This window comes from Myripristis murdjan, chromosome 12 (assembly GCF_902150065.1).
Source record: "Myripristis murdjan chromosome 12, fMyrMur1.1, whole genome shotgun sequence".
Lineage (NCBI taxonomy): Eukaryota > Metazoa > Chordata > Actinopteri > Holocentriformes > Holocentridae > Myripristis > Myripristis murdjan.
In genome coordinates, this window is record NC_043991.1 from 17,346,345 (window position 1) to 17,361,134 (window position 14,790).

General features: G+C 40.0%; 1 protein-coding gene across 2 annotated transcripts in view; it reads right to left on the reverse strand.

Moving 5' to 3' along the window:
* The window catches only part of grk3 (G protein-coupled receptor kinase 3), a 56,503-nt gene that overhangs the window by 38,378 nt on the left and 3,335 nt on the right, over positions 1–14,790 (reverse strand). For both annotated transcript variants that reach the window (XM_030065980.1, XM_030065981.1), the window contains exon 2: positions 3,348–3,424. In XM_030065980.1, the coding sequence (XP_029921840.1) occupies positions 3,348–3,424 (77 nt within the window). The remainder of the gene's footprint in view (positions 1–3,347; positions 3,425–14,790) is intronic.

Below are 14,790 nucleotides of genomic sequence, written 5' to 3' on the forward strand. Positions count from 1 at the left end.
ATCAACTCCCTGTAACAAAGCAGACAATAAATAGACACTGAAGGTGGCCAAGCCAATTAATAAATTAAAGGGATTAAGGTGTGGGGTAAAGCACCTGGAATATAAGGACTGAAGGCACGCTGACTGGCCTGGTTTTAGCTCTGTTGTGGAAAACCAGCTAATGAGACCTGACTAATGACCAGCAGCAACCAAGTGATGCTGTATGGCTCAAAGGAGGACAGGAAGATAGACAGACAAATAAAGACGGAAGGCAGTATAGAAGAGGAGGAGAGACAGGCAGTGCTTTGCCATCACCTTTTGGCTTTCAAACAAGTCCAGGATTTCAGGCAAATAAGTTTTGCAGAAGTGGCTCAAAGCTACACCTTTTTACCGCTGCTCCGGTGGGACTTCTGAATTGTATGAAATGCTGCTTTAGTAAACAGACAAAGCTCCCTCCAACTGGCAGGATGACAGGGCATCAATCACTTGCATAGTCATAACAATCAAGTTAAGCAAGTTATCAAAGTGCAACATATGCACAACATTTTCTTCCTTGAGTCAACAGAACAAAACACCAGTCAATTTGACAATTTGAACCGGGAGAGCAGAACAAAGAAAGCTAGATTTCTGTTTAAATCAACTTTTCAATGTGTTCTCTAGCCATGTTCATGATCCAGGCCCCTACATTACTAACACCATTATGCTTACATATGCACCTAAAACACAAGTATGTGAGCCTAAAAAATACCGATTTAAGTGCATAGGGAAGAACTCAGAACTAGCATCCCATTTCTTGCACTTCTAGCATCCCATCTGTGAACCTGGAAACAGCAACCCATCAATTGTCCTACTTTAACCCCCACAATTCAAACAACGCAATTTGCATCAAAAACTGTACCCTATATTTCCAGTCTTGTTTTTTTTTTTTTTTTACACTATCAATGCATTGCTGAAGCTTAGAATGTCCTATATAAATTAAACATTAGAAACACTAGTGACAAGAGATGGTGAGGATGCATAAAGAGAGAGAAGACAGATTAATAAAGAGAACTTGAGAAAGAACTGAGCTGAGAGAAAAATTGAAGGGAAGAATTAGCCTTAATTTTTTCAAAGTGGTGTGTAAGAAGCACACATACACACATGCGCATACACACAACAGGACAAAGTAGAAGGTAACACTGAACATGACAGAGAGAAAAAGAGCAAAAAGGAAATACACTGGCAGAGAGACAGAGGAAGAGATGAAGACAAAGAGAAAAGGAGGGAGGGAGAATTACCGCAGTCTATTCTCATAGGGGGGCTGAGACCTAAAACAGTAAGTAAACCTAGTAGAAGCCTGCAGGGCGGCTGTGGTCCCCTGGTACACCCAGACTACTGGCTCACTGCCTGTCTGCTCAGAATGGAAACGCTCAGAGGAGCCACCGCAGAGGCACTGCTACAGAGACTCAAGTACAAGAGGAAGCAGGAAACATGATGCTGTACATTGAACAACTGTACCGCCAATGCTAACACTGAACACAAACAAAGCCGCGACACCATCACTGCAAAAGCTATAAACAGATTAACAGAGAAAGGGTCGGGATCACTCAACCGGCATCTTTGAAGTAATGGCAACCTGATATTCCAGTGTAATGAAAAATCCTGATGTGGTATGTTAAGATACTTCAGGACTACAAGAGAAAAGCTGCTTTTTACAAACCCTGCGCACCCCCACCTCCCTCCAAGGGTCATATTTAATTGGTTGACTTTAACAGGGTGGGGTAAAAATGCGGAGAGAAGCATTGTACTCACTGGCCTCGACCAGACATCTTTGCTTTGTGGTTATGGATGTTAGGACAAGCAGCAGTGTTGGAGTTGAGCCAGTGAGACCAATAACAACAGATGTAAAACTACTAGATGTACAATTCTCACCAGGCTAACATTCGATGGCTTATCTTGCCAGCTATACTGACACCCAAGAGCTAAACTGCAATTACATGGCAGCACATTACACTAGTGATGAGTTGGTCCATTTGTTCCCAACTACAAAAAAGGGTGTCTGTTTGGTTGGGACATTTTGGTTTAAGGTTTTTGCCGTGTGAAACCAAACCAAACCAGATGAATAATGCAACTAAATTATCACCTATTCCACTGAGTCAAACCACAGCAAACAGACTACAGGTGTGAGAATGCCCTATACAAGCATTTAGGGTAAAGGGATGTTTCAACATCAAAACTTCAAGACTTCAACAAAATATTGCATAATAGGTTGTAGAAATCAAATACAACTTACCAAGCATGACCAAGCTCAATAAGTCTAGAAAATAATTACAACATGCTGACAAAAACAGATAACTTATTTTTGTCTGTGTGCTTGCAGTTTGCTAGAACACTGAAACAAGGCTGCTCTTTCAGTAGTCTTGAACAGTCTTCTGGACCTGCTCCTGATTTAACAGGTTTTGGACACCAAGGGCCAGATTTGCTAATGTCTTGTGTCATCATGAATCCTCTTTTGGCATTAAAAAGTGAATCTCATAATTCACTGTACTAGTATAAGAGGCCTTCAGTGTCTACAAGTGGACTAAAAGAGGCAGATGCTACTTTTTGTGCTTTTGCCTCATTGCATATACACTTATAGGAGTTTTCTCGAAAGCACGAAATGCTGAGAGAGAATTACGGATATCAGTCACCTATTCTGGTTTATCAGGGCTGATAGTAATTACAGACTCAGTGCCATTTAATGCCTATGAGAAGGTTGTCTTATCTCAGTGCTAATGTCTGACATTGTTGTTGTTCAGTAGACACATGACCAAGACACATCATACTGTCTCTCCATTATGTCAGTGACAGTATCAGTATCAGACCAGGCTTGGGTTCAAGATAGGTTTCAGGGTCCTATCGCAGCCAATGCCTGAAAATGACATATTGCATTCTGACTGAACTACACTTCTGATGTAAACTGTCAAATCATTTGCCTGATGGAATGCTCTCCCCCATGTCAACGCTTTGGGTTTATATAGTAGCACCATGTAAGTATTAGCACAAGATCTTGTCCGCTACAGCACACATATTCTTCTTGAAGATATACAAACACTAACCATTCATGATCGCACAACTGTTCACATACAGTCTTTTTCTGAGATGTAATACAAGCAGGCCTATTCCCAAGATTGATAACGCAGGTAAGATTCTGTGTCTCATGGTCAAATTTCACAATCATGAATTGAGAGTGGCACAATGTAAACCACTGGACACACAGATAATGAATCTCTCACATGCACAGACCAGTGACCACCACAAGCAAATTGTCAACCTGCATGCTGACCTCACTGTGGGCAGCATTTTTAAGAAAAGGGGAAAAGAGGGAAGAAAGAACTGCTGGAACTTACCAATCTTCTGGTTGAAAATTTTGTCAAATGTCAGCTCATCTCGCTCCTCAAGGTACTTCTGCATCACACTACGAATGCTGTGAACACAGGGTGAGGGGAAGAGAAATTAAACACCATGCATAATCATCAGCAGTTTGCTAAATCACAATAACAGGATCCCAGTGATTTCAGTTCTCGCCCTCTCCACTTCCATCTGTGATCCGAACCCAAGTTTGGGACTCTCCCTTTCAAAGTCAAACCGTTAGGAAGGAAAGAAAAGTCAGACACATGGGAGGCCATAGGGGTGCCTGAAGAGATACATGCTACCCTGGGAAAGGGTGTTAATGAGAGTAGGACTGGGGAGAATGAATCAATTAGCGCCCCCTCCATGGGCCCATTAACACAGCATCAGTGCCCCATGCGCACACACACAAGGGAAGAGTCCAGACTGCACCTACACACACCTCTGCAGGAGTACAGTGAGCATGTGCAAGGTGTACCCTTGGCCTAGAGTTACATTTGACTAGGTCACAGTTTCTCCTTTATTTACATTCTGATAGAGTTCGTCTCTTTCCGGTTACACTCTCACTGCTCAGTGACCATTGTTTTCTGTTCCATCAGTAGATAAACACCATCACAACTGCTTTTTTTTCCTTCCAGGGTCCAGTGCCACTACTGGCAGAGAAAATGCCACAAAAAGTATCATTTAGCCTAAATTTGCTTCCACAACATAATGGCATGCAGTTTTAGTCTGAAAAAATGTTTTTATTATTGGTAAGTATCCAAAAAAACACTGCAACCTGCGCTAAAACTGTAACTTGCTACAAAACATGGGTAGATGTGGAGCTGAAAACCTGCATGCACTGCCTGCTATGCAAAATTAGGGCAGCAGACCAATCTTCTCAAACAGTTATGCGGATAATTACCTGAGTCAGTGTTGGCAGATTTCATGGGAGAGTGGGACTGAGTGGTAGATGAGTGGAGCAACATGTTAACTGTGGTTGCAGCCACGGGACCAAGAACCTAGGAAGTAAACGCTTCCTCATTTAGAAGAGGCTCATTTCTGAGCCCCACTGAATCATTGACGGCTGACTCTAACCTTTCTTCGGGTCATTTCTGGTAAACACTGCTCACTGAACACAGCCCCTGCACAGCAGTTGGACATATGCTCACCACAAAATATGCAATATGCACATAGTTTGCAGTAGGCCTATTTTATTCTATCCCCAATATTGCACCATAGCCGACTATATAAACAAGGGCCTGAAAAAACAAATATTTCAAATATGTGTAGCTGGTAAAAGCAGGTGCAAGACGCTATCAAAACACAGTTGTTTCAGCTAAGCAAAATAGTGTTAGCTATACAGCTGGCTGTTTGTGATGACATGGGATTTTTTTTTTTTTTGCCAGTTAGCATTCAGGTACTGTCTCTCAACACCAAAGGTTTATTACTGCCACTTACTATTCTGCTCCTATATGAACTTCAGCTGTCTCCAAGACAAATACCACAGATTTAATCCAAGTTTTAACAATGACATGACACAGAGAAAGTGGCAGTAATCAATCAAGGGGCAGCTGGGCAATGCAGTGAACAGAAACCTCATGAAGTGTCCTTGAGCAAGACACTGAATTTCGCCCAGCTCCAGAAGCAAGAGGCACTATTCTTCAGTCATTGTGTCCTCGGGTTGTAAAGGTCTGTAATCAAAATCTTGTTGAGACTGTCGGCCCATATCTGATTTTATCCAGGCATATCCAGATTGGATTCACATTAATTTTATCAAGTCTGGACACAAAAAAACTACTTTTTGCAAAATAAGTCACATTTGTATACAGTTTGACATGACTTTCACTTCAGATTTCTACATTAGTGTCTCCTATCACTGCTCAGGCCGCAAAAAAATGCTTTACAAACCATCCTTAATGTCACATGTGACATGAAATATGACGATGGCATCACATCCAGAGTGCCAGAGTTTTTTTTTGTATTTGGACAGCACATGTAACTGTGGCACAAAACATTACCGCACACATCAGTCTCTTCTGTCGATGATATTGTCTGCTGTGACGGATGAATTCTGCACTGCAACTTAAAAGTAAATGTTGTAAAGCCAAAGATAATGTGTGTTTTCCGTTTCTGCAGCTTTTTGTTTTGCTTCCACATTTGAAGCATGCCTTTAGTTACTGTAAGTACATGTATCCTGTGGTATCCTTACCACAGCAACCAATGCAAATAGGTTACTGGTGTCTGAACATTTAAATCTGACCTGATCACTTACATTAGATTTGAGAAACAAATCAGATTTGCCTGCAGTCTGAACAAAGCAATTCCAACATCAACCAGACACAATACTCTTTGCAATGGTATAAAATACTGTATTTGTAGAAAATGTTATAGTCTAACTAGTACAATACCAACAATGCTCTACATTTTTATCTACCTAGTCTATAGAAGCCGTCTCAGATTAGGTCACTTTTTAGTGAAAAGGTAGATTAGGATTTTTGTGTAAGTCTGAACAGTAGTTTGTAACACCAATCACTGAGGAGAATGTGCAGATTTGTAAATATTGAACATATTACCATTCTGTACTGACATTTCTGGATCTGCGTCAAAGTAGGCCTAATTAAATTGTGATGCTAACACTGCAATAGGCTAGGCGGTAACTGCTTAGTTTGTTCTATGAAAAATTATTCAGACTCATACTGATCTTAAAGAATCAGCATTATTTTTCTCCAAGTTTCAGAAACCAGTAATGATGTTCCTCATACCCCTAAAATTTTATGAAGCAGTATTTTCAGTCAACCTTCCATTACTAACACAGAAGAGATCGAAATAGCTGGCTTTCCACTATAACGCCAAACGTGGGCGTGCTAGCGCTGGCCAAAGCCAGTTACATTTCCATTGTAACTTCCAGTCTTTGATCACGCCTCATGGGGCTGTTGGGGCCAGTTTCTAGGTGCTAATGGCCCACCAAATATCCATGGGCCAAACAGGGCTAACTGAGGTCTGAGGAGGAGTTAAGGGTCACAGGTAGGGAGATGGGTGCCGCTGACAAGTACAGATGTCACCGCAGCAGCTTGCTTTTGTCCTAGAAAAATAACGGAGAAAAGAAAATAGAGAATAACCGGCAGAACTAGTCAAACGAGAACATTAAGGCTCTGTTCTCTACCTGGGCAGAGGATAATGTCCATCATCAAATAAGCAGTGTTTGCCGAGCTGAGGAAGCTATGCAATATATAGTGAGAGCACTGGCAGCAGTGGGTATCCAACACACAACGGGATCAGTCGGCAAAAATTGAAAAAACTGCGGTCTCAGTACAGGGCAGTTAAAGCACAGAACGCACAAAGTGGCATCCAAAGGGGAAAAAAATCCTATGGTACATAGTTCTGCAGTAGTTAACTGGTGCAGGGTATCCAGACCTTAACCACTCGCTTCCTACTTTCCACTCGTGTGCATGGACGAGACAAGACTACATCAGTACAACAGTGAAAGCGCAAATGGTTTTTGGTCTTGCAGCTGGAGGCCGAGGGCCATCAACACCTTAGGCTTGAAGATAGTCCTAGCTCACAGTGGCATGATGGTGGAAAGACAGGTAATAAGTACTGGCACAGCATCTGCGTTGTTTGCTGAAGTGCAGGAGTTATAACGGCAACAGTTACAATTTTTATCTTGTCACAACACAATGACCCTGTTTTAATATTTTTCTTGAGTGGCGGAATTATTTAATTGCTGGGTTTGTCAGAATATCAAATTATCAAACTAATCATTACATGTGCTTATCGACTGTCACAACAGAATGAAAGTGAAACTAACTTATCTCTTAACTCCTAATACCATCAGTGTGCATTTAAAACACGCACTAGAGATGTCTGGCCAGGTTATTTCTGTTACAATAATGTGTTTGCTCTAGTGACAAAGAAGCAATTCTAGGTGAAAATTCACATCAATTTCATTTTTCAGTTTTCCTGTGTGTGTGTGTGCCAGTAGATCTGATCCCAAAACAACTTTAATGGGTAATAGCACCAATGCCTCCCTTGTTATTAGCTTTTTCTGCAATGCTGGCAGCACAACAAAGTTACAAAGTTTTACAGAGGTGGAATATGTACAACACATACACAACTATTGATTAGTGAAACACTGACAAACCTCTCTATTGTATTGTGTATCATCACTGTTGTCCATCACCTTGTGTAAGGTGATGGACACCAGTGATGAAATCACAATAAAACTGTGATTTGGCATGCTCCATAAAAACTGCTCAGGCTGACCAAGACATAACAGAAATGTAGTGGCATGACTTCTGTGATAATTAGCACTGTGGAAATGTACACTTTCCATATATCTCTGAGATTCCTATGACAACACACAATCAACCTCCTTCGTCCTTATACCTTTTCACTTCTATCTTCTGCTCCTGGACAATTCTCAATGTCTCGTTTCTTATGTGGATTTCTCTTTAACAGTGGGTCAACCAACCCCCTCCCCCATGCCTCTCATCTCAACTGCTTCCAGTGTTGCTGTCAAAATCTCACCTCTCTGCCAGCGGGCAAAGCCTTGGCCTGATGAGAATGTAGCAGCACCACGCTATCTCCAAACTGCCACATTTAACTGCCCCCCCACAGACACGTAGCTGAAACCTCTACGCATTCAAACTGCTGCTCTGCATATATCACAGGCTGTCTTTGTTTTTTGCACCCAATCAGCACAGCCTTTATCAAATTTCTCTGCTATTGTCAGGTATATAGAAGATACTATTCATACTCGCCTTTGTTCAGCCTCTTCCTGTCTTTTCATGCTAATCACATTCTTACAGGTGCTTTCTTGAGATCACTGTTCAATAATTTCTCTAAACCCATTTGACCCATGGTAATACCAAAAAGGTCAAGTGTAATAACCATTGGTGGGATCAGGTTGTGTAGAAATGGAACTATTGCAGTGTTGGACAATATCCCGGCAGCAGTACTGACGTAGTTGACTGGCTTTTTTTTATTTATTACTCTAAATCTTGCATGCTTATTTACTCAATCTACAGCAGTCTAATTCCTTACATGTCTATTCACTGAGGCTTAGATGAGCCCAACTGTCCCTGCCAAGAGAAGAGGTTTTTATCACGAAATGCTTTTATGTCTACAGCTCCTGTAATGTAATCTAGTGGGTAATAGGCAATGAAATTCATATCTTGCATAAACTTACTTAACAAACAATGCTCACAAAAGCACTATGCAACATTCTCTCTCTTTCTCTTTCTCTCTCTCTCTCTGCAAACCTTGCATTAACCTTTCACGTACATGTTTTCATGTTTTGTAGCCTCGCTTCTTGAGTGTGCATCTAGTATACGAACAGTGAGGTAATTTAGCAAGGCATTTAGTTTCACTGTAACAGATCCTGCTTAAGTTGTAAATGTAACCTAGAGACAACTACAGTTTGCAGTTTGAGCCAGTGTTTGCTGCTTGTGGTTGTGGTTTGGTACATTCTGTAGAAGTTTATTATTCAGTAATAATAAGAAAAAACAAAAAAAAAAAAACATGGATAATTTACTACATAGGCTAAACATCACCACAACAGTCATTTTTTAAATAGGTATGGAGAGAAACTCTAGAGTAATTAGAAACTCCATCTAGAAATAAACCATACTGGTTTAAAGTAAACTTTAACTTTAGTAGTATTTGATTGTACAGTTACCTGGGTGTCATATGAGTCCACATGGTGGTGAAACATCCTCATTAGCTCCTCTGTGCTCCCCTGGGCTGCTAATCCACAATACTGTATTTGTGTCTCTCCATTCACTTCCATAGCATGACGAAATAGCTCCCAAAATAACACTTTTAGCACATAAACTATCAAGAACAAAGTTTATTAGGCCAATATAAAGAAAAACTCTTCTCTGTGTAATTGCAATTATCTTTGACAGTGCTATCAGGTCGTTTATTCCTGGGGCCAGGCTACTTTGCAGAAGTTTCCTGCAGATGCTACCTGCTGGTTCTAATTTCCAACTCATATAGGAAAAAAAATAGGAAAATAACAAGGAGAGATTTCTTCAAAAAAAAAAAAAAATGGGTACAGGGAATTGTTTTTGGTATTGGCATAATCCCCTTTGTTCGTGTTCATCTCTGTGCTAAAAGTGTTATTTTGGGAGCTGTTTTTCTATGGAAGTGAATTGAGAGATACAATGTTCTGGATTAGCAGGCCAGAGGAGCACGGACCAACTAATGAGAATGTTTCACCACCATGTGGACTCATATGACACCCAGGTAACTGTACAACCCAATGCTGCCAAAGTTGAATTTTGCTTTAAACTTGCAGTGCGGAACTTCCCACTTCTGTATGATCTGTCTCCCTCCTGTTGCAGTAAATTTGACACTGTTTAAAAAGTATACTACTGTGTCACTCAGAGGAAGGCCTTTCAATCTTTGAACATGAACATTTATTTATAATGTATATGCAGCCGTTGCATACTGGAACTCTAGAAAATCCTCATTTTTAACTGGGTTTACCATTCCTTTGAGGTACAGTTTGAGAATTAGTTTCTCCAGTTGGGAAAACAATACATCTCTTGACACAACTGCTGGATTAAGCGCTTCTTCATTCACATCTACTTTAACGGATCTTTCTGGGCATTGAAATGGCAATTTAATATTAAAGATAGCAAATGACTAAATATGCTAGTTATCTTTGGCTCTAACTGCCACCGAACTAACAACATGGATATAACTAGTATTGACTGAGTTGTACCCTGCTTGCAAAACTATAATTTATTTGTTCTGTACACCACATTTAACTAGTCAATATAATCAGTGAAAGCTCTTTGGATGGATGATCTTGTAACAATATCAAAACAGCATGCAGAATTCTAGTAATAATGCAATAGAGCTGCTAGTACAAAGTCAACAATTTGAATCATCCATCATAGATTCAGTCTCCTATCAAATTGTCTGACTCTCAGTTCTTGCCTCAACTGGTGTCTGTGGGCAACTGTGAGCCTGTAATGTGACACAGTCAGGCATTGCAAAGACGAGTGTGTGTTTGGGTACAGCTGCTTTGAAGCTCAAGTGTGTTGCAGTAAACAAGCACAGAAAATGTTACACTAGAGGTGACTGAACAGATGGCTTAACTATTAGAAGAAAGACAAACTAAACAAGGCAAATGTAAGGAAGAAGAAACTCAAAGTATCACTACATGTTGATAAAGAAACAGCGTTAGCTGTTACAGGGCAATTGTTCCTGCGCTAGAGCAAATTGAACACCCTCCCCAAGCCTCTCTACATCACGCCACAGCCTCACTGTCACTCACACAGACAGTATACAGGCGATGCATGTTCAGCTGTGTGATGTGGAGGCTGAGTCCTTTTCAAATCAAGGGCATTGTGAATAACAATGCAACAGTATGCTACAAGCAGAAGCTATCTATTATTCATTCTGATTTGGGATTAAAAGCAGAATTACACTTAATTCACTTACAGGGGTAGCATTTTGGATCTCAGGTCAGATATAAAACAAGAACCAATAACAGAACTGTTGCAGAAAAGGATTATCAGGGATTTGTTTAGAAAGCGGCACTGATAAAATCTTATCAATTGCTACCCCTATTGGGGTATCTTAGAGGTAAATGCATTAAAAGAAAGCACTGGATAAAAGGCCAAACAGCCATTACAATTCACTTTATAAGTTATCCTTCCCGAACAGAGGAAATAACCCATCTTTTTGCAAATATGACTTCAAATGGCATGCTTCCGTAAAGCTTTATAGAGGGTGAGGGATTTATATAGCAAATGACATAAATTTCTTCAACCAAGGTACAATTGTGCTGTCCAGGTGAACTAACACAGGGGCTAGGCTTGGGTTGGCTGATAATTTCTTGTGAGGCAGCTGTGTGCTGTGCCCTTTAAATGTATTCCAAGAACTAATGATTTAAACTGTTTGATATTGGTCATTTAAAAATCAGTGAAATTAGTGGAAACTTCAGTTGCTAAGCAAGAGAAATGGTTCTGAAACATTCCTGATATAGCCTGGAACATTTCTCAAACAAAGGTCCTGCATTACTATATCACTGCACTGGCCTGACAACACTACTTGTCTACTACTTTGGAAAACATTTATATATAAACATGCACTACACATCAAATAATTATTTCTGTATAGCTGACTGGCTCAATATGATAGCCAGCTAAAAACACTCTCATGAGAGTTTCAAACAGGTCTAAGGGTTGGCTAAGAGAATCTCAAGTTCCTCTTTTCTAACCACCCCAATTTATTTTGCTTGGCAAACAAGGGGAGGGGATATAAAAAAAAAAACTGAGATACATCTATCAACACCTTCTAAAGTTGTACCAATGTATTTTTGGACTGGCACTTGAAGTTGGATAGCCTGTATTTCACACAAACAGGCTGGTTTACAAGGTTTGATCTATGCCATTTCACACACTGCACTTCATGAGAATTTCTACTGAACATCACCAGAATAATTGTGTAGTTTCTGCTACGATCTGAGGGTGGCATACCAGCACTATTTACTATGCTCCAGTATGCTACATTTGGCAACAACAATGTCTCAGCAGTGCTACTTTTTTCTCCTCAGGAAAAATGCAGTCAGGTCTCTGAAACTTAGATTCATCATTGGCCCAAAAACTCTGCTGAAGCAATATTTTCTCTTAAGTAAAGCCAGAACAAAATGTAGCCAATTTCGGATTTACACAAGTACATTTTAAAATGGCTGAGCACGCCACTCCTTGTTTTCTCTCCACCATTCATGCAAAAGCCAAAATCCACTTGCTGTTCAAATAAGTTCCTCTAGAACATTTTAAGAAGCAAATTGATATGCTGATAATTCACTAGCCTAGCAAGCAACACAAGTCTCATGATTTGATCAGACTGTCAACGATTTCACTCACCTTGCATTATACTAAATTCTCAAACAAATGAGAAGAAGTCATATGATTTAGGCACAATAGAATATTATGCATACACTGTTGTCATGGAAATGATATTGTCAGCGGGCAAACAATACCACACAGCTCACAAACAACACTGCACAATCAAGCAAAATCTACTAATTGTCTGTGACACACTGAAATCCAGCAGGAACAGCGAAAACATCTCCAACAAGAAACTTGACAATTTTCAATAGGAACTCATCATCATGGATTCCAATTTTGTCAGCAACTGAATGTCATGGTTCTTTTTTTCCTCTAGAGTGATTGGTTTTATGATACCAAGGATATCAACAGCTAAACATTCATCTTGAATGCAAGTTCCAGACACAACCCAAAAACTAATTTGATTGGTTAGTGTGTTTAATGAGATTCACCTGGCTTCCAGGGTTAAGAATTTATTCAAAAATTAACAAAATTGCTCATAGTACTGCATTTAAACAATGCCCATTAGCCATGTTAAATATCTGTAGACTTATCTCAGGACTGTGGCTATGATGACACAACAACTTGTTTTTAACCCCGAATCAACTCAAAAGCACTTGGAACTGTAGCTTCGGGTTTGTTAGCCTAAGCAAGCAGCTTTTTCCCCTCAAGTTTTTTTATCTACTCTGCAAACTAATATGGAATATCAACTAGTGTCATTTTAAAAAAGAACAGTTCACCCAAAATAAAAACAAAAGAATATAGTTTCCCACTTAACCCTTATTCAGTCTTTCCATCCTGATAGTTTCTGTGTGATATGGCACGGTTTCCAGTCAGTCCAGATCTCGTCTCCCAGCACCCAAATCAATGAGGTCAGATGGGTATTTGTTTGTGGAGTTCAAATTGTCAAGAAGTTACTTGAGAAACACTCAAGCACAACAACTCTTTCCAAAGAGAGAGCAAAAATGGTGAAGAACTGCTTTAGAAAAATCTTGTACTATGGAACACCAGCAAACTGTCTCCATTCACCTCTAATTCATATTTCGGACACTTTGTCTGTGTTCTTTGGCACAAAATACATCCAAATGAAACTATTCACCTCTGGGGGCTTATGTTGGGTATCCAACATAATCCATTGTTTCTGTCATTGATTCTGGAAAGAGCTGCTGCTGTTGAGGTTTTCACACATTCATTTTTACAGTTTGAGCTCTATAAATGAATACCCATCCAGCTCCATTGTATTGGAGACCTGTGAAGCAGGGGAGTTCATGGCAGACTACTACATACAAACCACATCTGGGTAAACTGAATATACTGACAAAACTGACAACAGGTAAACCAGATACTATGGTTAGCTAGCATGATAATATTGTCTAAACACACACACACACACACACACACACACACACACACACACACACACAATTTCACTTCCTAGTCAACAACTTTAAATTAACCGTGGTTGGTACTTTAGAAATAAGGTCAGCAGTTCTCAGCTATTGTTGTCAAGATGTGGCAACCTTTAATATGACTGCCAAAGGAAGTGTTCTGTTGCCCAAAATCCCTCTTTAAGGCCAATTGGTACTTCTGCATCAAAATGCTGCTCTAGCTATGCTGTTGATGTCTGGGCTCCTGCATAGCCCACAGAGGCTATCACTGTAGCTTTTGCACACCTCTCCAAAAATGTGACTGTGCATAGGACAAGGTAAAACCACAAGAGCTATGACTTATCTGTTAGACTGCTTTGTACTTCCTACATGTTTTGTGGTTAATTTCCACTGATAATAAAGACAACATGGAGAAGGTTGAAGAGAGCGGAGCTTAAGGAGGCGTTTAAAAGCTTTTTTTCATCTGTGTGCCCCATTACCCCAAAACTATACAGACTGAAAAATGGCACCAAATTAATAGTGAAAATATCCCAAATCATCAGTCTGGACAGCACCAATTCTCCAAGAAAGAGCTCTCTGTTTCAGATAACGTAAACATGATTGCTTCTGTTTCATCTGTGCGTCTTTAGTGCAGAATTAATAAAAGCTTGACAATGCTGTCAAGTGTTTAAGCAATGGGCTCAGTGTGCACACAAACTCTTGAACGAGGAACTATAAATGCCTACACTAGTGTAAGCCATTAAGCCACAGCTATTCTGACACTTCAACACAGAGGTAAAACTCGTACTTTAGGGAGTGCATAAGAGGTGAACCTGCTAGGTCTGCCAAGGGGCAGGGCAAGTCTTGTTTTGGGGGTTTCTGAGTCAAACTGGATCAATGGATGGATGGATAGATTTAGAAAATTAGATGCACAAAGATTTCACTTGATAATGTGAGATAACTACATATTTACAAAATATTCTTCCATTCATTTTTTTTCAACTAGAAAAACTGTATTCCCAGGCAACATTCATTTACTATGTGTGAAGCAGTATGAGGGCTATTGTTTAATGCTAACCCTGCAAGACATCAACATCATTCGTGGACCAAACACTGGCTTTAAATCATATGACTTATCAAACCAATATAAATCTCTGAGGTCACCATGTAGGGCCTGCACCTTGTGGCAGACTAAGCTAAGAGTGGGAATCTCCATAATAATGTTTCATTTAGCAAGGGATAAATAT